The sequence below is a fragment of the Hippocampus zosterae genome, chromosome 3 (assembly GCF_025434085.1).
Source record: "Hippocampus zosterae strain Florida chromosome 3, ASM2543408v3, whole genome shotgun sequence".
NCBI classification, from domain to species: domain Eukaryota; kingdom Metazoa; phylum Chordata; class Actinopteri; order Syngnathiformes; family Syngnathidae; genus Hippocampus; species Hippocampus zosterae.
In genome coordinates, this window is record NC_067453.1 from 29,060,581 (window position 1) to 29,082,748 (window position 22,168).

Here is a 22,168-nt window from a genome sequence, read left to right on the forward strand (position 1 = left end):
GAGGCGGTGGTTTGAGAGAAGCAGATGGGTGACTTGTGGGAAGGGGGGAGGGGTGAATAGAAGAGGAGGTGGAATAAGCGAGCGGGGCTGCCCAGTGACAGATGTGTTGACTTAGGGTGAGATGCTTTCTGTGCACGTTGATGGGGAAAGTCCTGCTGGATTTGCACACATATACCTGGAAGTCTTTTGCTCCTACGTGCGTATGAATACAAAACTGCTTAATTGCATTTTCCGTATTTGGGTTTTCAAGTTTTACGACATATGAAAAGGACACTCGCCGAGCACAGAGCTCCAAACAAGGGCCGACAATCCCGATTCATCAGTTAATCATATTTATTATCAAACTAGAATGGAAATGGTTATTCTGACTATTATGAATGAAGATAATGATGATGATGATAATCTTCAACATCACCGTCAATCATCATTTAGACGGGATAATCCTACACTGGGCGGTGGGGGGTTGGGAGGTGGGGGATCCTACTTTATTTTGTCTCTGTCATTTCTGTGTTTTCATTTTTAAAAAATGTTATAATTTGGGGGGCGGCCCGGTAGTCCAGTGGTTAGCACGTGGGCTTCACAGTGCAGAGGTACCGGGTTCGATTCCAGCTCCCGCCTCCCTGTGTGGAGTTTGCATGTTCTCCCCGGGCCTGCGTGGCTTTTCTCCGGGTGCTCCGGTTTCCTCCCACATTCCAAAAATATGCGTGGCAGGCTAATTGAACACTCCGAATTGTCCCTAGGTGTGAGTGTGAGCGTGGATGGTTGTTCGTCTCTTTGTGCCCTGCGATTGGCTGGCAACCGATTCAGGGTGTCCCCCGCCTACTGCCCGAAGACAGCTGGGATAGGCTCCAGCACCCCCGCGACCCTAGTGAGGATCAAGCGGTTAGGAAGATGAATGAATGAATGTTATAATTTGGTCTTAGGAAACATTTTTTATCATGTTTGCATTTTTATTTATTGATCTGTACCACACTTTGGCTCTCTATAACAAAGTGCCTACGGACACCCATTTCACTAATGCTCAAGCAAAAATAGTGTTTTAATTTTAAATGACAAAGTATTTCGGGCTGTCCGAGAATTTGTCTCTCAAAACCATTCGGATTTCATTTTGCTTCTGGGATGAAAGCCATCAAATAAAGCAGACGGCGCAACCCTTGATGACCCGTGAAACATGATGAATTTCATATTTTGTGACATTATACTGAGCTCAATCTCCGACCACACTGTTCCAATGACACCGTTCCTTTGAGACAGCGTGGAGTCAGTCAATCATTTGAAGGAGGAGGCTGTGTGTGTAACGAAGCACACGCATGCAAAGAAGGGAGGGAGAGATCCTTCATTAATCCCAGTGGCAGGACAGCACAAAGCTGGTGGTACGGAATTAATCAGTGTCATCAGTCTGCCGCTCAACCGAACATTCAGCCCATGTGAAAATGAAATGCAAATGAAAATCAAACACCCAATTTCATTTTCTGTGAATTCTGCCGAATAGGGCTGTCCAAACTTGATCCTCGAGGGTCGCTCTCCTGCATGCTTTCTACAAAGTACGTCCCCCCTTCCTCCAACACCCCTGTTCAATGAAAGCAACAGTATTGTAGTAAATCAGTACCAAACTTAACATTTTTACGCAAATTATTACAAACGAGTTTTTAATCAAGTCGCTGACCTTTTACCCAATTGCAATATTTTCGAAAAGTATCAGTCAGTTTTAAGTTTTAAGTCAGATTTTAAATGATTTTAGGTGAATTTATAGGAAGTGTGAGCTTACAAAAGCAGAATATAAACATTCTGTCTACAGGGTCAACAAGTTACATACGAGGCCATTAACTTATGCCATGAAATATTTGACGATGACTCGAGGTCCTCCCATGGATAATCACACCCTGCTTAGTTCCTAAATGATCATAGAAATTGAGTGGTTGGCATCATGAACACCTGCAAAGTCGTTGTTGTCTAAAAGATAAATCTGCCAAAGAACCTCACAACGCAACCTTCATAATCGCCACTGATTTACCACCGAAACGTAAAAGTCAATGCTAATCAGCTAATGCAAGAGTGAAAATCTTCCTTCGACTGATTTTACTGACATCCTGCTCACTGCGCTGTTAGACTTTTGCTTCCGCACCAGTATTGTGGTGCACAGAGAACGTCGATTTAAATCATACAAAGTTCAGCCATCACTGAGGAAAAAAAAAAATGTAATTTGCAAAAGACTTCTTTGACAAGGATCCAAAAGCGGTGCTTTTTTTTTAGATTGATGTCTCGTCTGGCTCACTGCAGTGACGCAGTTCTAGATTGGATTAGAGGAGTATGCCAAATGGCAACGCTTTTCTCTTTCACTAGTGAGCTGACTAAAGCAAATGCTTAAAAAAAAACGCGACATTTTTTTTAACTCTTAACTCAATTAATGGCACAAAATACATTCATTCATTCATTTTCCAATCCGCTTTATCCTTACAAGGGTCGCGGGGGGCAGGGGGGGGGGGGGTGCTGGAGCCTATCCCAGCTGTTTTTGGGCAGGAGGCGGGGGACAACCTGAACCGGTTGCCAGCCAATCGTAGGGCACACTGAGACAAACAGCCATACATGCTCACACCCACACCTAGGGACAATTTAGAGTGTTCAATCAGCCTGCCATGCATGTTTTTGGAATGTGGGAGGAAACCAGAGCACCCGGAGAAAACCCACGCAGGCCCGGGGAGAACATGCAAACTCCACACAGGGAGGCCGGAGCTGGAATCGAACCCGGTACCTCTGCACTGTGAGGCCACTGGACCACCTGACAATATTTAAATGTTACAGAGTTCATTCATGAAAATGAAAAAGGAAGAAAACGATAAGATTGATGAAGCCGGTTACTTGCCTTTTCCTTTACATTGTAAATGTAGGTAATTGGGGTTCCCCCTATGCTGGATTCTGGATATCCCAAAGAGATGATGCAGGGAAAAACGAGGCGGGACAGAGAGTGAGGAGGCGGAGGTTGCTTGATGCAGTCGAGACAAGGTCTGAATACATATCAGCTGTGTAGGCTTGGGGATGGAGTTTTCATACCGTCATCGTCAGGGGGGGGACAGAATTTTCTGTTGCTCATCACATTGACACGTGTAGAAACACATTTTTTCCTCAGTTATAAGGCAAACTCTGACTTTTTTATTGTCAGAGTTTGAATTCCATGTGTGTGTGGATGGCAAGAACACCACAAGTAAGATGGATGCAGGAACATTGCGCTGGATACGGTTGTGTCAAATGTACAAATTCAACAAGAGAACTGGGAATAACCTTAACCCTTGGGTCCTTCAAATGAAAAAAAAAACCCTAAGTTACACATTTTACAATTTTTGTAATGATGTATTTTGTGTTATACAAACATTCTTTTTTTTTTCAAACACTCAAAATGTTCAGAAGCATCTGTGCTATCCATACATATATAGTTTTTATTAGTTCTTTGGGATTTTTTATTCTTTATTTTTTGCAAAAGGAAAAAACAATTGTGTCTGGAGGTCCCAACCAGGCCCTAGTAACAATTCCGACCGGACGTGTTCATGTAAAATGCATCGGTTTGAAGCCTCCTGCAAAAAGGCAAACTCATTTGCGATCCTCTGGCGCCACCTAAAAGTTGCACAATTGGAATGACCTCAATCCAACAATGTGGCATGCTTACGTCTGTCCAAGCGAAAACAAAGCGATTGACGTAAAAATCGCGTGAAATGCATGTTTACACATGAGGTTTACGATGCATTCAAAAATCTGAATTATAATGGGTCTCTCTGGTGCCAAATATGTCAATTGTGAAGATTAAGGTATCAAAACGTTTTTTTTATTATTGCTGCAATGCCTGAGAATTATCAGCCGGTGACGTCATGAAATTTAGGCCATTTTAGAACCCCTCCATAAGTTTCAGCTCTCTCGTGTTTTTCCGAATGCCTTTGCCTTTGAATCAAAGACATAATTTTGCATTTATCGCAAGCGGTGGACTACGAGGGTTAAATCTTTTTTAAATTTTCCGTATTGTTAGCACGTTATTATATAGCACGTTGTTAGCACATATCGGGCCCTATTTTTGTGCAGAGTGCAAGTCTAGTGCAAAGCGCAGTCGAACACTGCACATGGGTGGAGCTTTCTTTCTTTTGGTAATTTGCTTCACCGGTGGAAAAAGAATATGACTGTGTGCCGCTGTGGGTTAGAACGCACCCGACGACTGGCCAATTGAAATCTCCTCCCATTGCCTTTCAAATTAGGGCAGTCGAAGCTCACAGTGCTTGATATCGCGGAAGCAGAAATTGCAGAATTGAGATTCGCACACTACCAAGCTTGAAAAAATAAGCAAAGTTTAATTTGTCCATTTTGATTTTTTAAATGTACATGAATCTTTACAAATATAAGACATGCCCTTTCGCAGGGAACCCGATTGTTTCTCCCAAAAAAATAACAAAAAAGCAAAAACATTAAAAATGGGGATTCCTAATCACCTACAAACAAAATTCAACACAAACAATATTCCAAGAGGAAAACTACCAAATGCGGTTAATCCTGTGGACGCTTCCCCGATTATTCAAGGATGCTCCTCATTGTGACTCTAACAGTCTTTATGATGCTCAACTCTTGGGAGGAACCTTTGAGTGGATCATCAAATTTTTTGTCGTAACACCATTTCGGTAGCAACATTTCAAGTGACAATTATCAGCTGGTTATTTAATGATGCCCGTACGATGTCCAATGCTTAACTACTTGTCACTGAGGTGGCTTGTCAATTACCTGCCTAAGCATCACATGATTATCTGCATCCGTATCCTGTTTTGTTGGGGGACTTCAGGGCGCGCGGAGTGGCATGACTCAGAACCAGTCTATTCATTCATTTCATCTTCCGAGCCGCTTGATCCTCACTAGGGTCGCGGGGGGTGCTGGAGCCTATCCCAGCTGTCTTCGGGCAGCAGGCGGGGGACACCCTGAATTGGTTGCCAGCCAATCACAGGGCACACAGAAACGAACAACCATTCGCACTCACACTCACACCTCGGGACAATTTAGAGCGTTCAATCAGCCTGCCACGCATGTTTTTGGAATGTGGGAGGAAACCGGAGCACCCGGAGAAAACCCACGCAGGCCCGGGGAGAACATGCAAACTCCACACAGGGAGGCCGGAGCTGGAATCGAACCCGGTACCTCTGCACTGTGAAGCCCACGTGCTAACCACTGGACTACCGGGCCGCCCAGAACCAGTCTAGTTTGTCAAAATTACTCTGGATGCTATGTCAGTACTCACCATTACTCGGTGAGTACCACGGAGGTAGAAAGGCACGATAGAATACTGTAAATGGGAGTGTGCACTCTCGCAATATATATGTTGCACTTGAAAGTGACGGGTGCAATGGTCTTGGAGACGACTTCCTGTGGTTTCGGCGTTGAGCTGTTGACAGGCTTCCCGTAGGTTGCCATGTTCTCGAGTATCCATTTGTGGGGCACTGAGACGTAGGCATTCTCTCAGACAGTTCGGGGGATTCCTTATGCAGGTGTGCAGAGCCTTAAAAGTCTTCAAACTGGTAGTGGGGGGGGGGCTTCGGCCGCTTGCCATTGCTTTCTCTCTCAACTGTACAACTGACTCAGCCAACTTTGCTGTTGCGATTCACTAAATGTTTGCATACATGCATGTGTTTTCATATATAGACGTACAATGCCAGTGTCCAAGAGGTCAAATGTCACTATTTCTGTGGTACCAATGGCTGTAACAGTGGTGGTGCAATTTTATCTCTCTTTAGCAAGCTGGTTTTGGCTGCTTTCACACCTGTGTGGGGGTGGGAGAAAAAAAAGAGAAATTATTTTCAGGCTTTTTAAATGTAACAAAGCAGGCTGCGCGGACACAAATCCACTCAGTACAAATGATCATGTGTCATCAGAGAAGTGGTGGTTTCACACCTGGGGCCCTATTCTTGGACGTGCTCGAGCATAAAAACTGGTGCATCTTGATTTTTGTGACGACTCAAGCCTAGAAGAGTATGTTTTTTTAGATAATTTGGCAGAACGTGCTGTGCCATGCTGGGTTTTCAGGGAACCAAGGGCGTTTTTGTTTTTTGTTGTTGTTGTTTTTTTTTACAAGCGGCTGAAATGACAGTTTCTTAAATATAGGTTGGGAAAGGGCCATCTGAAGAGAACAACTGCTCCTCAACGTCGAGAGGAGCTAGATGCGGCTGCTCAGGCATCTGGTTAGGGTGTCACCTTGATGCCTTCCTGATGTGGTCTTAAAAGACACATCGCAGTGAGATGAAGGCACGGGCAAGACACAATGGGTAAACAGTTCCCCCAGCTGTCTGCCTTGGGATCCTCCTTTGAGAGCTGGAAAAAGTAGCTGGGGAGAGGGATGTCTATCTATCTATCTATCTATCTATCTATCTATCTATCTATCTATCTATCTATCTATCTATCTATCTTAGATATCTTAGATAGATAGATAGATAGATAGATAGATAGATAGATAGATAGATAGATAGATAGATAGATAGATAGATAGATCGATATCAATCAATCAACCAACCAACCAACCAACCAACCAACCAACCAACCAACCAACCAACCAACCAACCAACCAACCAACCTACCTACCTACCTACCTACCTACCTACCTACCTACCTACCTACCAACCAACCAACCAACCAACCAACCAACCAACCAACCTACCTACCTACCTACCTACCTACCTACCTACCTACCTACCTACCTACCTACCTACCTACCTACCTACCTACCAACCAACCAACCAACCAACCAACCAACCAACCAACCAACCAACCAACCAACCAACCAACCAACCAACCAACCAACCAACCTACCTACCTACCTACCTACCTACCTACCTACCTACCTACCTACCTACCTACCTACCAACCAACCAACCAACCAACCAACCAACCAACCAACCAACCAACCAACCAACCAACCAACCAACCAACCAACCAATCAATCAATCAATCAATCAATCAATCAATCAATCAATCTCTCTCTCTCTCTATCATTCACAAATTTCCAATGACATCATCCACAAGCTAAGACCTAGCAGTTTGCCCGCCAATATCACGGAGTCTATTTCTGCTTCCGCAACGTCAAGCACATGGCGTACTACCCTGATTTTAACGCAAATGAGGGATGGTGCTAGGCTACGTTACGCCCGATTCTACCTGTGCAAAGTCCAGCAAAATACTACAAGTAAACTCCACCCATGCACACAGTTAAGACTGCACTTTGCGGTAAACTTGCACTGGGAACAAAAGTAGAGCCCATTGTGTTCAATCAAAACATGGGAACACTGTTGTGTGTCAAGTTTTAAGAAACCATGTGCAGTTGTGATGTAGGCCAAAATCGGATCACTTTTTTAATGATAATTTGATGACATGTATGGATTCCAGTTAATTCCAAAGGGTCTACTTTGGTTTCAACTGAAAAGATCACCAAATACGACCACGTCATGGAACTCCAGTGTTCATCGAGATATTAAGATAAGATAAGATATCCTTTATTTGTCCCACACTGGGGAAATTTACAGCCTCCAGCAGCAAGAATGTAGGTAGAAAGAAGAAGAAATTTCATTCTGCTCCAAAGTGGTATGAAACTTGTAATGAATACAAAATTTCAAACGCTGTTGTATACAATTAAAGTGTATAGCATTAGTGTTGACTCACTCATTTTAATCGTTGTCTTCATTGGTTTGGGTGCATCTGTGTTTAGGATCCATGGATGACGCAAAGCTTGTTCTGGCGTTAGGCGTTTCTTTGTATCATATCTGATAAACAAGATTCATTCACTGAATGGAAATTCATAAACATCTATGCTTTGATGATATACCGTATTTTCCGCACTATAAAACATACCTAAAAGCATTCATTTTTTTCCCAAAAAAGCTGACAATGCCCTTTATAATCCAATGGGCCTTATATATGGCGTTGCAGCCTCTTTATTTTCCCCATTGAGTTGTTTCACTGTTAGCGTTCCTCTGCCATCTAGTGCTAATTATTTGCAGGAACAAATTGTAACCTGTAACACTAATTGACATGTGCATTTGCCAAAACACACTCAAACTTGTTGAATCAATTTGTCTTCATCACTTTTGTCTTTCATTTCTTGTTTTTCAATGCCGTTTGTATTTATGTTTCATGTCCGTGTTTTTGACCTGTTCTCATGGCTTTGTTACGGCTGCAGCAGTTGTTAAGGCTTTGTACTGTATAAATAAAGTTGTATTGTATTCCGTTTAGCTCCATCTAGTGAATGCATAGCGCAACGGCAGCCACAATTGTAGCTTCTATTCTTTGCGTTTTAAAATAGGCCATTCATTGAAGGTGCGCCTTAAAATCCTATGCCGCTTATAGTACAGAAAATACGGTAAGTATGTCATTATATGTACGCTTACTCTAAACAGTATGAAATGAACTCCAGAAACTTTGGATTGCTTGATCTTATCCTCACGGCCAGTGTGTTTTTTTGCTGTTTTGTCGATTCAATGTCTGGGCTACCTGCACAAATAAAAAGTAAGGGAAAAGGTAACAAAAAGCAATGCAAGTCATGATGCTGTTGTGCTTCATTCATCAGTAACTTTTACAAACAAATGTGCTCTTAAAGTCTAAAAACAGCATGAATTTGCGTTTGTGGAATATGACTTCACACAATATCACACAATATCAATCAGAATACCGCATTCAGTCGAGTGGGGCCACAGCAACATGTTATTGTCAAGAAAAAATGTCACTTGACTTCCCCTTTAAGAGAAGAAAGGCCTATAACTGCCAGAATCATGAAGACAAGTATTCTGAGTGTACTTTGCTGACCAATGCGGAACTTTTTTTCATTCGCTTCAACCTGCATTTCCGTTGGTGGGAGGCCAAGCACCTGAAATGAATCGATATCCCAAATGTTAGCTCAAACAAGACAAGTATTAAACTGGAGGGGCTTGTGGTTTGATTTTGTGATGAATCGGTCTTACTCTTGTGATCGAGTAGAACATGTCCGCTTTGGTATGGCCACCAAAGAGAGCATAGCCTCTGTCGAGTTCGGCCAACATACAGCCCAGGCTCCACATATCAGTTGCTGGCGTCGAAATTTTGCCGAGGAGCAGCTCTGGAGACATGTACGGTAGAGTGTAAATCGTTGGTCTATCTGTGGTAGATCATATAGAAGACATACGTAAGCTACTAATTGTTTGCAATGCTTACGTTTACTATATGGTGGAATTTTATGTCCTGGTATTATTTGTTATTGTTATTATTTGGTATTATCACATTCATATCTATCTATCTATCTATCTATCTATCTATCTATCTATCTATCTATCTATCTATCTATCTATTCGAGCTGTCAGTTTAGCGCGTTTTTATTGGCATTAATTTAAATTAATTTTAACGGGATTCAATGTTTTTTCTCGCGAGATTAACGCGGCACATGTCACAGCGGATGTTACGTTGCTCTATAAATAAACCAAAAACAAACCAACAAGCGCGCTGCACACAAAAAATGCGTGATTGATCACGATTAATTTTTAGTTCATTTGAGTTAATTATGACAGTTGCGTTTTTAATTTGATTAACTATTTTAATCGTTTGACAGCTCTAATACATACAGTATATATACAGTATAGGGCGGCCCGGTAGTCCAGTGGTTAGCACGTGGGCTTCACAGTGCAGAGGTACCGGGTTCGATTCCAGCTCCGGCCTCCCTGTGTGGAGTTTGCATGTTCTCCTCGGGCCTGCGTGGGTTTTCTCCGGGTGCTCCGGTTTCCTCCCACATTCCAAAAACATGCGTGGCAGGCTGATTGAACACTCTAAATTGTCCCTAGGTGTGAGTGTGAGTGCGAATGGTTGTTCGTGTCTGTGTGCCCTGCGATTGGCTGGCGACCGATTCAGGGTGTCCCCCCGCCTACTGCCCGGAGACAGCTGGGATAGGCTCCAGCACCCCCCGCGACCCTAGTGAGGATCAAGCGGCTCGGAAGATGAATGAATGAATATACAGTATATATATATGTATATATATATATATATATATAGAGAGAGAGAGAGAGAGAGAGAGAGAGATGTATATGTATATACGCATGTATATATGCATATGTATGTATCTTGCATACACATCTCTCTATCGAAAGATAGATATATTGATCGATATTTATGCTAGTTCTGAGAATGTATGGTCCAACCGGAAGGTCAAACGCTTTCTTCCCTTTGCAATCACCAGATTTCACTGCTTCCAATATTCGAGACATACGACAGAGATTAATTTAACAATTTGCCCATTTCTGCTGTCATTTGTATTCAGAGTACAGCGATCCGGTTCCTATTCATGACATGCCAAATAGCATACCCTTTATATTCCCTTAAAAAAAACATCAGTTTCAAAAACAGTTGTTACCAATAAACTGGCAGAAGCTCAAGACTACACAATACTGCTTAATCAGGTCAAACCTTTGTACATAATGGAAGAAAAACATGATTGGTTTCATTGTGTGTCCACAAGGTGCCATAGACGATCAGCAACTGTAATACTGTAAAATCAATCAATACCTTAGCAGGTCATTTGACCAGCAGTCTGGCCATTCTTGTTCTGTGCAATTATTGTTGACATCACTAGGAAAAAGTCAATTGGCTGGCTGCCCTTCACTTGCAAGATTAATGTGTGTCATCATCTTGGACCATACCTTCTGTGAACCATAAACACCAACGAGCCAAAGAACGATATCAACTAAGCGGCCTTTAACAAAATGATATGGAGAATTTATGATCCTGAGGTTATACTGACAGTCAGAGAGGTATGACTTGATATCCTCATCACTGTGGTTGCCATAATGAAAAATAAATCCTGTTAATGCCTTCCCTGACAATATCAACAGTGAGTTGCATTACCTTTGAAAATACATTTTTTAAGTACGGTCCATATTTAATCAAGAACAATAAAGCATAATGAACTTCTTCAATACAGGCAGAGGTTCACTGAGTTCTTGGCATTTTATCATCTGTGGAATGAAGAATTTCAAGCTGAATTCAGCCTTTTATAGCCAGATCAGAACTTAAACATAACATTCAATCACTCATACGCTCAGTAATGCAAGCAGTCGTACCTTGGTTTTCAACCATAATCTGTTCCAGAAGGCTGTTTGAAAAGCGATTTGTTCGAAATCCGAAACTATTGTAGTCCATCATTAGTGTCTAATAGACTATGCAGAAATACCCTCCCCCCCAAAATAAAATAGTCAGATTTGCATAAATCACAACAAACACATCTGCTCACAATGAACGTCACACGAGGAAACCTCGTGTAAGGAAGCCGAGAGGAGTCGAGTGGCGTATTCGGGTTTGCTCAATTTGGTCGAAATCCAGTTTGCGGTCGTAATCTGGGGCGTAAAAACCTTGAATTTTCTGGTCGAAATCCGATTTGGTCGATAACAGAGACATTCAAACACCGAGGTTTCACTGAATTCATTTGAAACTTACATCAGTGTATGAAAGTTGCCTATTTTTTTTGGGGGGGGGGGTTGTCACATTTCTCATCTTTCACACTTTGCTATTGAGTGCTTTATTTTACAGGGACTCTAAATGTTCACCTGTGACATTAGTTGAAAAAGATACACTTGCCATTGTCTTTCAAAAATATGCAGCCTCCAAAATCGCTCACTGCAGCATTGTTTTCCTTGTCTAATAGAATGTTTTCCTGCAAAAAGAAAGATTGGATAGAATTTTACCAATAGTTGAGCTACTGTAATAAGGACTTCATTCCAATTGTTCTTATTTTTCAAAAGAATCACGGTAAGGATCACATCTTTGTGACAAGATCCTCGTTCACACGCAACTGCAGCGATGTATGCTGCTATTAACGTACAAATGACGGCAACACTTTGTGAAGAATAAGGATACAGAGTACCGGTACTCATCAAGCTACTCCCTGTAAGATATGTTTCATTCTAATTCCCATTTTGTGTTCTTTTTCTTATTGCATAACACACATATCTAACCAATGCCGAAGGAAAAAAATGCACTTTCATATGAGCAATTAAGGAATCTGTCACAGATAACCTGTTAAGAACTGATGTGAAATGTGCAGCCTTGGAGGGCACAATCAAAAGGTGTCTTTGGTTTTGATCAATTAAATGGCGCACTGATGCATGTTAATGGATTAGCAAACAAATTTTTTTTGCTCAAATATGCTCAGCTGCTCACGGGTGCTGATGGAAAAAATATTAAAATCAGTCTGCTTAAATATTGTTACGCAAGATGAAGCAATACAGTAGCTAGCAAAGAAACACCATCTGTGTTAGCATTCGACAATGCGGTATAAGAGGTGTGTTAGAAAAGTTGCAGTTCTGGTGTGACAAAAGGTTTCAAAAACCAAACTATACATGAAGAGTGCTCCCATTAACATAGCCGAGACGATCAGCCAACACCTCGACAAATCGATTCTTCCTTCTTCAGTCTGCAGTTTACCACTTAGCCACTACGCTACATGACAAATGCAACCGCTATAGAACCCTCACCGCGCCTTAAAAGAAAAACACACATGCTGACAACTATTGTTGAAGCACTTATGGGTAAACTGGCGTGCTATATTTCACATTTTACTACAATGTTGTTTAAGGGACAAGGTCACCAGAAAATGAAATACCGGTAATATTGAGCCCAAATGTTGGAATGAACTTCAAGCCACCTTAAATCCAGAATCTCTCCTACCACTTGGCATGAGCATGAAGGTATAATGCCCTTTTTCTTTTTACCTTAGGGCTTATTTTATCTGTTCTTGTATTAGCTAGCCTTTGTAATGTCTACTGCTGTGTGGGGACCGTGTTGTCAAGTGTGTGTTTGTTGTGTCTCATGTCTATTTGGCAATTTTCTGCCTACTGTCTTGGCCAGGACAGAAGACTCAATAGGACCAATTAAATAAAGTGAGAATATAGGTGAGAGTCGTGGCAGGACACCTTGTGGCTACCTAACCATAATCCAAACAATACCCTGAGCATCTGCTGTCAATTCATGACCAAGAAGAACATCAGCCTGTTGGATCGCAGGAGAATTAGTTCAAAGAGAAAAACGTGTAGTTTGGATGAGAAAAATATGTTTTCAATCAGTCCTGGACCTCTTCTGACACACCTCGTATGCACTTTTTTTGCTGGAGAAGGATGGACAAATCCAAGACCTTCAGCAGCAAAAGCACAACAATGCTGTGGTCCTCCATTGTTTTGGTTTAGATGCCTTTGCGCATGATTCGATGGAAAGCTTTACGCGCGTGTGCCTTTCACAGATGATCTTTTTCTCATCTCATGAAAATATAATGTAATGTAAAAATATAACATGTTCCTTACCGGTTTCAGGTCACCATGAACAATCTTCATGCCTTTGAGTATTTGAAGACACTTAAGCACATCTGTGGCATATTTTCTAATGTCCCCGTCGTGGAGTCGTCGCATCTTGCTCTGCATTAAGGCTTTAAAGAGGTCCTTTCTGAAAATAAATCTGAATTGAATTCTCAGAAGTTCTCTTGCTGCACGAATCAGAAGTTCCGGTACGGCTACAGGGGTAAAATATAAAAATGTCAACTTACTCAAAAAGGTCAAACATGATGCACAAATGGCTGCGGAAGTAAAAGTATTCCTTCATGTGAACGATATTGGCTTTGTTGCTCTTGTCTAACTTTTGCAGGGTTTTCAAGACTTTTAATTCTGCCTCTGCGAACCCATGACCCCTAGAAGCAAAAACATGTCTAGGGTCATTCTTTTTTTTTGGTGTACAGTATGCGTGATGAATTTCATATAAAATGTACAGTACTCAGTGCAAATTTTCACAAACTTAACAGGTAGTGATGTTCCAACGTAACACAAAGTTGAACTGAAGTCAAATCTTGGCATTATCTATTATTAACTCTTGTGAACTATGCTAAGCATGCTAACGAAGCAGTCAAGTCATAGTTACGCCAAATATTTGCATGAAGACAAATACAGTGGTACCTCTACTTATGAAAATAATTGATTCCGGAAGAAATTTTGTATTGAAATGTTGTAAGTAGACGTGTTTTTCTATGAACCGGTAAATTCTCTAATCCATTCCAAGCCCCCCCCCCACCCCAAATTCAGATATAAATGTTTTCTAAAACATAAAAACGCATCAAAATATTATAGGATTCACATTTACGTAAAACTATCGGAACACCTCATGCCCCGAAAGGCAAATAATGAGGACGTTACATAATTCAAATACGGTAGAGGTCTCTATTAGCCAGTGGGATGCCAGGAAGCTGGTAGGTAATAGCCAATGGCAGAGCAGCTTGTTGCGTTCAGGAAACTCCAAGCTGCGAGTAGCAATCCGTACTGCATTTTTACCTTTCGTATCTTCAAATTTCTTTGGTAACTAGAGGCAATATTTTGCTGTGGAGGCGTTTCGTAACTTGCAATTTTTCGTATGAAGAGACGTTCCTAAGTAGAGGTACCACTGTAAATGGATAACATTCAGTAGGCTTCAGCAGTAAAGTGAGCCTGGCGAATGACAAACACATTTTAATGCTACTGTGCAATGTTATTGACTATTCATTTCTCAAAGTTTTGGACGCGTTCTCATAGAATACAAATTCTGTGCTTAAACCGGTTGAGTTATTTATTAATTTATTTTTTTTACCGAACTAACTGTAGTCTTTTTTTCCTACACATTGGTTTGGTGACATCTTACTCGGTTGTGTTTCGAAAGACCTTGACTGCCACCAGCATTGTTGTCTTGTGGTCCTTGCACTTTAGGACTTTTCCAGCAAATCCTGATCCTATCACCCTCAATATTTCAAAGCGGTAAGCCAGGTGATCGCCAATCCTCTGTTGATGAAAAAGTCATTGAGCAATGAATCGATGAGAAATATGTCAAGCAGCATTTCGCATTACACACTACACATGTGCAGAAAACATATTTATAAAGAGTGCCTGTGAAGTGCTGCAGATAGGGCGGTCACTCCAATATACATATTTTTGGGATCTAAAAGAAAAAGATTTGTAGCAGGGGAATTCAATTCAATTTTATTGACACAAAGAGTGAATGACAAAAATTGACAAATGTCATATTACAAGACCGTCCAGGTGTACCATATTTAAACTTAATTTTTGTCTTTTTTTTAACAAGTCTTAATAATGTCATTAAACTTTCCATTGAAATCGCAGGAAACCTGAATCTAAAACATTGGCAATGCCAGTTATGAAAAAGCACTTCTGTTATAAACCGGGTTTGATTGCGGAAATATGAAGAAAAAAAATTGTAAAATATACTAAGCTATAATTCATGTGGTTTCTATTGAGAAACCACTCATCTCATTACCGTCACACAATGTTACAATGTTATCATTTTGTTATCGAATCTCCACTTCCAGGCTAAAAAAAATAAAAATAGACCACTGCTTATGTTGAATGTATTTTTCTTTTCACCCTTTGCTGGTAATACACAATAAGGTGCCATATGAACTTTTCACCAGTAGAGAGTGCTAACAAACGTCCATCCATCCATCCATCCATCCATTTTCTGATGCTTATTTTCTGACTTATCCTCTCTAGAGGCGTGCTGGAGCCTATCCCAGCTGTCTTTGGGCAGTAGGCAGGGTACACCCTGAACATGTTGCCAGCCAATCGCACGGCACACATAAACAAACAACCATTGGCGCTTACACCTTGGGACAATTTTGAGTGCTCCAACAGCCTGTCATGCATGTTTTTTGCGGGGGAATGTGAGAGGAAAGCGGAGTACCCGGTGAAAAGCCAAGCAGGCACAGGGAGACCATGCAAACGCCACAGAGGAAGGCCAGAACTGGAATTAAAACCTGCACCTCTGCACTGTGAAGCCGATGTGTTAACCAGGTGCCCACAGTGCTACCCACGAAAAGACAGATACTGCTTGCAAGACGTGCGTCGCGCGGTTACCATGACATGTGAATTTTCTAAATATGGTGTACATAATGGAACGACTTTCAATTTAAACTGAACTGATTATTTATATTATGCAAGTAATCCAATTTCATTGAATTAGGACAGCCTAACACAGTTCAGTGCTTTGCCTAAATAAAGAACATAATTTGAAGGTAAAACTTTAAGACAACACTATTTTTTTTAAATCAAATAAAGCCTGAACATTGACTGTGATTGTGATTGTTGATTATTTTTGATTGCTAAAACGCAAATTGAGCATTACTGTTGTTATTACATTGTAACATGAAATGTATCACGTGAAATTATTTTATATATATATATATATATATATATATATATATATATAATATATATACGGAATATACATCTTGTGAAGACAAAGAAAAAGTAGTTCTCCACTTACTGATTTGTAGAATCCTTGGTCATCATCAAATGACTTGGCCTCCTCAGAAGTGGTTTGCGCCCGAATTTTACTATCCTTTTTTCCTACGTACCAGACTTTTCTGTATTCTTTAATTTCAATTTGTTCATACGGTGTCAAATAGCGTCTGTTATCTCTAAGTATACCTGTGCACAGATTGATATACTGTATTATGTTTTACATACTTGTCATTTGAAAAAAAAAACATTTGAAAGGCGAGTGCCGTCAAGTTCTTACTTTCATATGTCATACTTGGTAAATTGAAAGTGAAGATTTTGTTCTTGATGGTTGTTTTGTATGCCTGAATAGAAACAGAAACTGAAAACATTTACAATAAAACTTGACAAATTTCGAAATCGTGATAAAACCGCAACATCGTATTCGAACATACCTGGATAGGTTTCGAAATGCCTTCTTGGTGCATCTGGTTTTGTGGGTAGCTGATCTTTTGACATATTAAACCAAATTCGGTCAACTGAGGAGGATTCGATGGTGGTGATATTTGTTTTTTGTCAGCACATTTTATTGACTTCCGGTGGTCCTTAATGTTTCTTGAAGTTGGGGAGATCTATACATTTAAAAGGTAAGGGAAATAAATACGCAGGCTGCTGTGAAAAAAATCATCTGCATTCTTGTTGACAATTCCATCATCATGCATGCGAGTACCGCGGAAAACAACTTGATTGAAGATGGTTGAGAGAGCCTTGTAGATAGACATGGTGCAATTTTTAGGGAAACCAAAGAATTTGCGTATGTATGTAGTGCAATACTGTGTATGTTGCTCTATGTGATTCGCTGTTGTCTTGCTCACTTTCGCAGCTTCTCGCGGACTGTTTGTGGAAAGTTTGTTTTTTTTATGTTGACTGTATTTTGTTATTCATAAACTAACCTAATTTATACATGTTTAAATCTATTAGTATACATCATTAAGTCCTGTTCATTACTCCAAAATCTACTTATACACTTATACTTCTACATAGTGTCGTCTCGACTTTGTTGTGTCACCAAATGCACCGGTAATAATGTTACTTTAAAGTAAACTTTTTTTCATACAGCGCTTGTATGGAGATTTATATTCATTCAGTCATTCATTCATCTTCCGAGCCGCTTGATCCTCACTAGGGTCGCGGGGGGTGCTGGAGCCTATCCCAGCTGTCTCCGGGCAGTAGGCGGGGGACACCCTGAATCGGTTGCCAGCCAATCGCAGGGCACACAGAAACGAACAACCATTCGCGCTCACACTCACACCTAGGGACAATTTAGAGTGTTCAATCAGCCTGCCACACATATTTTTGGAATGTGGGAGGAAACCGGAGCACCCGGAGAAAACCCACGCAAGCCCGGGGAGAACATGCAAACTCCACACAGGGAGGCCGGAGCTGGAATCGAACCCGGTGCCTCTGCACTGTGAAGCCGACGTGCTAACCACTGGCCTACCGGGCCGCCCGAGATTTATACAGTAATGCAATATATAATATATGCGAATTGTGTGGAAAATAGAAATTGGCCTAAAAACAAATCAATCTATCGATTTACACACGGACGCGCGCGCACACACACACACACACGCTGTATTCGTGGGATTCTATTCGTATTTTGGGTTTCCCATTTGTCTCAATCAAGTGACGTCCATGCTTTTATTTCAGTGGCAAGTCCTGTTTTAACCCATATAGCCAACTTATGCATGTATGAACATACTAATCATAAAACTCGCACACTGCAATAAAACGTCTTAAAATAAAAACGCACCTTGTTGGGTTGTAACATTGCTCTGTAAATACATTGTCGCGTCGGGAATCTCCTCCCGTGTGCTGTCTTTTCAAGTCCCAAGCACCTGTGCTTGAGGACTTGACCAATTTCAAGATGGTTGAAAGTAAACATTTCATGCGGTAGCTGCACAGACGGTGGCGGTGTAACACGATTTTTTATCAGAAGACCTCGTGTGGCCACGGGGCCGTTCTTTGAATTAAAGGCTGCTTGACATCGTCATGGGTTAACTAAAGACTCGTTTAGTCAACCAGACAAGAACTCATGTGGGCGTCACCAGAAAACCGGCGTCACGATTTGTGTTGAAGAGCAATTTAGCGCCTTCCAAACTCCGTCCATAGCCCAGCGTGCCTCTCTATAAACGAGTCCCAATATTTCAATGTCATATATCTCACACAATACTCATTTTACTTGATTTAATGTACAGTTCCTTTATGATGTATCTTGCGTCATTCTACCTAATCTTCAATTGGAATATTTATAAGGACAAATGTTGATCGCCTGTCATAGCAGTTTTTTGCCACCTGAGGGCAGAAGAGGACAAAACATGTTAGGCATCGTGAATCGAAAAACGTACACTGGATGCATGAAGGTTTCACAAACAGATGAAATGTTATTACGAAGCATTTCATTACTCCAAAAGCACTTATTCGTTGAAAATGATTCTGGATTTTTTTTCTCACCAACATTGCAACAGAACAAAGCTCTCAATACACACACACACACACCTCCATCCATCCAAAAAAATTGAAAAAATGGATGGATGGTTTGTCCTCTATGCACATATAGAGGAAAAAGCATCCACACTCACAATCACACCTTGCTATAATTTAGACTCTAAATTGTGTTCCCTTAACCTGCTACGCGTGTTATTGGAATGTGGGAGGAAACTGGAGAAAACCCACGCAGGCAAGGGGAGAAATGCAAACTCCAGACACGAATGCAGGAACTGGAATCGAACATATTTTGTAACAGGCAGACTGAGGTGTAGATTCAAAACCCTGACCAGAGAATTTTGAGCAGGTGGGATAAGCACTGAGTTACCGTGTTGCGGGTGGGTTGCTTTGGTTTATTTTTACAAGAGACCATGTTCAAATGTCATTTGAACAAAAAAATGCTTTGCATCTGAGACTAGCTCCCTGAGCTAATTTCACTGCAGTACATCCTGCATTTTCTGCCTCAGTTACGAAATTCTGGGTTTAAATAGACCCTCCTATTTGCATGGTCTCCTCATGCTTGCTTGGGTTTTCTTGAGGTAATCTGGCCTCCCCCTTGAATTAAATTGTCTAAAAGTACGAGTATTGTATGTTATGTGTTGTATTTATTTATTTTACTTTATGTTAACTGTTTCGTTAAGCGCTTGGTTACAGCTGCCGCTGTTGTGAAAGAATATAAATCAGCATGTATTGTATTGTATTCGTAAACATGCCCTGTGATAGAATGGTGACTAGTCTAGTGCACCCAAAACTCAGCAGGGTTGGGCTAAAATTGTCTGTGACCCAAATGAGGACAAGACATATAGATCATGGATAGATGGGGGCCCCAAATACCTGGTGGTACCCTTGGCAACCTCACCTTTCAGCGGTCAGTATCGTAAAATAAAAGGTGACTATAAAAAAAAAAATCCCTGACTATACGGTCTCTTTCAAGTTGGTGTAAATAGCGGAATGAGACATCATAGTATTTTTAATAGTACAATTAAACTGGAATACCTTAAATGTAGTACAAAGTACACTTTTACATTGAAATTTATTACTGACCTATTCATCCAGTTCTGTCGGACGCTTTCCTATTTTCCTTTGACTGGTTAGTTTTCATCACTATCTGTTTTGTTTATCAGCTGGAGGCAATTTGAAGTGTCAGTTATTGCGTCCACAATAAATAATAATATTTACAAGCAGACATGGCTGCTTGTGACACCATGTTTGGTATTGGTATTGGTTAATACAAAATGGCCTGTAGTTGAATCATATCCACATTTAAATATGCTTGCTTGATTAATGGGCTCCGTGTCTATTTATGGGACGATGCCAATCAAAGTGGTATCAGAGTTGTAATGAGGTGGGATTCTCATGACATCATGTCATGAATGAATTAATGAATTTAATATCATGATGACATATACTGTCATTTGAAAGTCTCACATCTCATGATGATGCATGCTTCTAAGGGGGGGGGGGGTGATTAATCTGCACTGAACGTTTTAGTTGTTGAATGATGCTGTATCCAATGAGTGGCATACTTTACATTTGCGTCGTGTGTCAAATTACCTGAAAAAAATATATCGTTTCCTGTTAAGCAAAACTATTGTAAAGCCGGTTTTTGCTCTCATGCAAACCATAATGAGTGATATTTTAATGTGATGACTTTTGTGTAAACTGAATCATAGGAATCGGCATTTATAATTGCTGATAAAGCAGTTATTGATTTGTTTTATGTTGAAAGGCAAGACGGAAGCGTGTGATTACTAAGAACAAATGACTTTATGCCGCTATTCAATTCAGTGAAGCAGTCACAGTCGGGCCGCTGTCATATAAGGAGCAAACAGCGCACTCAACAACCGCACTTGCGTTTCGGCATTCGAGACAATTTGTGCCATTACTTGGGGGAAATTATTTGTGAGACAGCGTGGAATAAAGACTGAGCAGTACCGACAGCCCGTTGACTTACTGAAATGAGCCCCGCGGTAAGTAGCTGAGCAAGACTTAATGCCCATGAAGAACCTTCCTTTGAATTTCGCACCTGACTGCAATTTCCCCAGGCAATTCGAGTCTTTCTAACAAACCTATTTGAACGTGAACGTTTTTTTTTCTGAACACGCTGGATTTTATTCACACTTTCTCCCTTGGGGAAGCACAACAGGTGAACGTAAGAAGGCCACGAGCTAAGGAGTAATGTTCATGGACTTAATTCAGGAAAGCCGTAATGTCGTAACGAGTTGCCGAAAAGACGCCGTGAGCACAGCCACTGTCGAGAACAACGTTGCAATGACCACGAATGTTCAAATTCTACTTATAATAGCTTCGATACGAACCTGATGAAGAAATGGAAATTGAAAACGTTGTCGTTAAATGGTGAAAATATTAAATGAATTCCCCTTTGCTCCAAGTACGTCTCTGCTTAATCGAATTGTTTTCACAAAGACTGCAGCCAATTGTGAATTTTCATACCCCGAGGCTTAGGTTCTGCTTTGAACAAATGCGATTCCTGCTTATGTTTCACCAGTGTCAAAAGTCACCTTGTTGTAAATTATTATCTCTTCTAAAATTCTCATGGAGAGCACCATCCACGAAATTAAAACCTAATTTTATATGAAAACGTATTTCAGGCAGACAAGTACATGTAAAAGCAACAGGTGGCGCTAAAAACGCTAAATATTCAAGTGACATGATTCCAATCTTTTTTACATCCGTAACAAACACACACTCCTGGAATTGGATCTCCACAGATTGGATCATAACTCTTCTAAATGTAAATGAAAATTCCAATTTAATGATCCATCCATCCAACCCCTCCTCCCCCCTAACCTGAGGTGTCACACTCATTCTTCTGCTTTACACTTAAGTCCATTTATGAGTAATGTACAGCAAACACGTGGAATGAATATTTACTTTGCAGGTTAACTAACAATTTGTGCCCCTGCATTTTCTACTTGGATCCCTAACATTTCAAATTAGGGGCTCCTGTGGTCAGAGTACAAAAAAAATTGGAGCCACTTACATGGGATAAAAAAAAGAAATGTACGCTCAATTAAAAGTGTCTCTGTAGACACTGATAAAATAAAATTTCAGACTTGAAAATGAAGGTAACAATACAACAAAAATAAATGAATATATTTTTACGTTTTTTTAGGTAGATTTTTAAGTCTTGTTCACATAAAAATGTAGATCAATAAATGCTATACATTCATAAATGTTGAAAGATTAACTCAAATATATCAGTTTTGAAAGATTTATTTTTTCTTTCTTATAACTATTATAATTTTAGTTAATTTAATATAGAATTTATTTAATTAAACTCGTGCAGCGTTCAATTGTCCATAGACGTGTTCAATAAAGATTTTTTTTTTTAA

At 40.6% G+C, this 22,168-nt stretch overlaps 2 protein-coding genes and 1 long non-coding RNA gene across 9 annotated transcripts in view; 1 reads left to right on the forward strand and 2 right to left on the reverse strand.

The window, feature by feature from the left end:
• LOC127598394 (uncharacterized) overlaps positions 1–22,168 on the reverse strand; it is a 164,867-nt gene that overhangs the window by 24,278 nt on the left and 118,421 nt on the right. The window lies entirely within an intron of this gene.
• LOC127598319 (dual specificity tyrosine-phosphorylation-regulated kinase 4-like) lies at positions 5,538–20,099 on the reverse strand. 3 transcript variants are annotated; one of them, XM_052062111.1, is made up of 13 exons: positions 19,857–20,099; positions 16,721–16,897; positions 16,567–16,647; positions 16,312–16,475; positions 14,677–14,813; positions 13,559–13,699; positions 13,320–13,458; positions 11,602–11,677; positions 8,967–9,139; positions 8,812–8,872; positions 8,397–8,499; positions 7,672–7,772; positions 5,538–5,782 (listed from the first exon to the last, which is right to left on the reverse strand). In XM_052062111.1, exons 2-13 carry the CDS (start codon positions 16,782–16,784, stop codon positions 5,700–5,702), a joined length of 1,323 nt encoding a protein of 440 aa, XP_051918071.1. In that variant the 5' UTR covers positions 16,785–16,897; positions 19,857–20,099; the 3' UTR covers positions 5,538–5,699. The 3 variants fall into 3 exon arrangements, with proteins under 3 accessions (XP_051918071.1, XP_051918069.1, XP_051918070.1); XM_052062109.1 differs by lacking the exon at positions 19,857–20,099 and adding an exon at positions 18,079–18,506 and having other exon boundaries at positions 16,567–16,630; XM_052062110.1 differs by lacking the exons at positions 13,559–13,699; positions 19,857–20,099 and adding an exon at positions 18,079–18,506 and having other exon boundaries at positions 16,567–16,630.
• LOC127598278 (F-actin-monooxygenase mical2b-like) overlaps positions 20,578–22,168 on the forward strand; it is a 43,238-nt gene continuing 41,647 nt past the window's right edge. For 3 of the 5 annotated variants that reach the window (XM_052061989.1, XM_052061990.1, XM_052061991.1), the window contains exon 1: positions 20,609–20,782. The gene's annotated coding sequence lies outside the window, so the exon portion shown is untranslated. Of the gene's footprint in view, positions 20,783–22,168 lie in introns of all 5 variants that reach the window. The other 2 variants (XM_052061993.1, XM_052061994.1) reach the window with 2 other exon arrangements.

Coding starts and splice junctions, on each gene's coding strand:
- LOC127598319 (XM_052062109.1), bottom strand. CDS start 18,210: ATGTTTACTTTCAACCATCTTGAAATTGGTCAAGTCCTCAAGCACAGG. Junction 13,459..13,558: donor ATCATGTTTGACCTTTTTGA/GTAAGTTGACAT, acceptor ATTTATTTTCAG/AAAGGACCTCTTTAAAGCCT. Junction 5,783..7,671: donor GAAGACAACGATTAAAATGA/GTGAGTCAACAC, acceptor ACCCCCACACAG/GTGTGAAAGCAGCCAAAACC.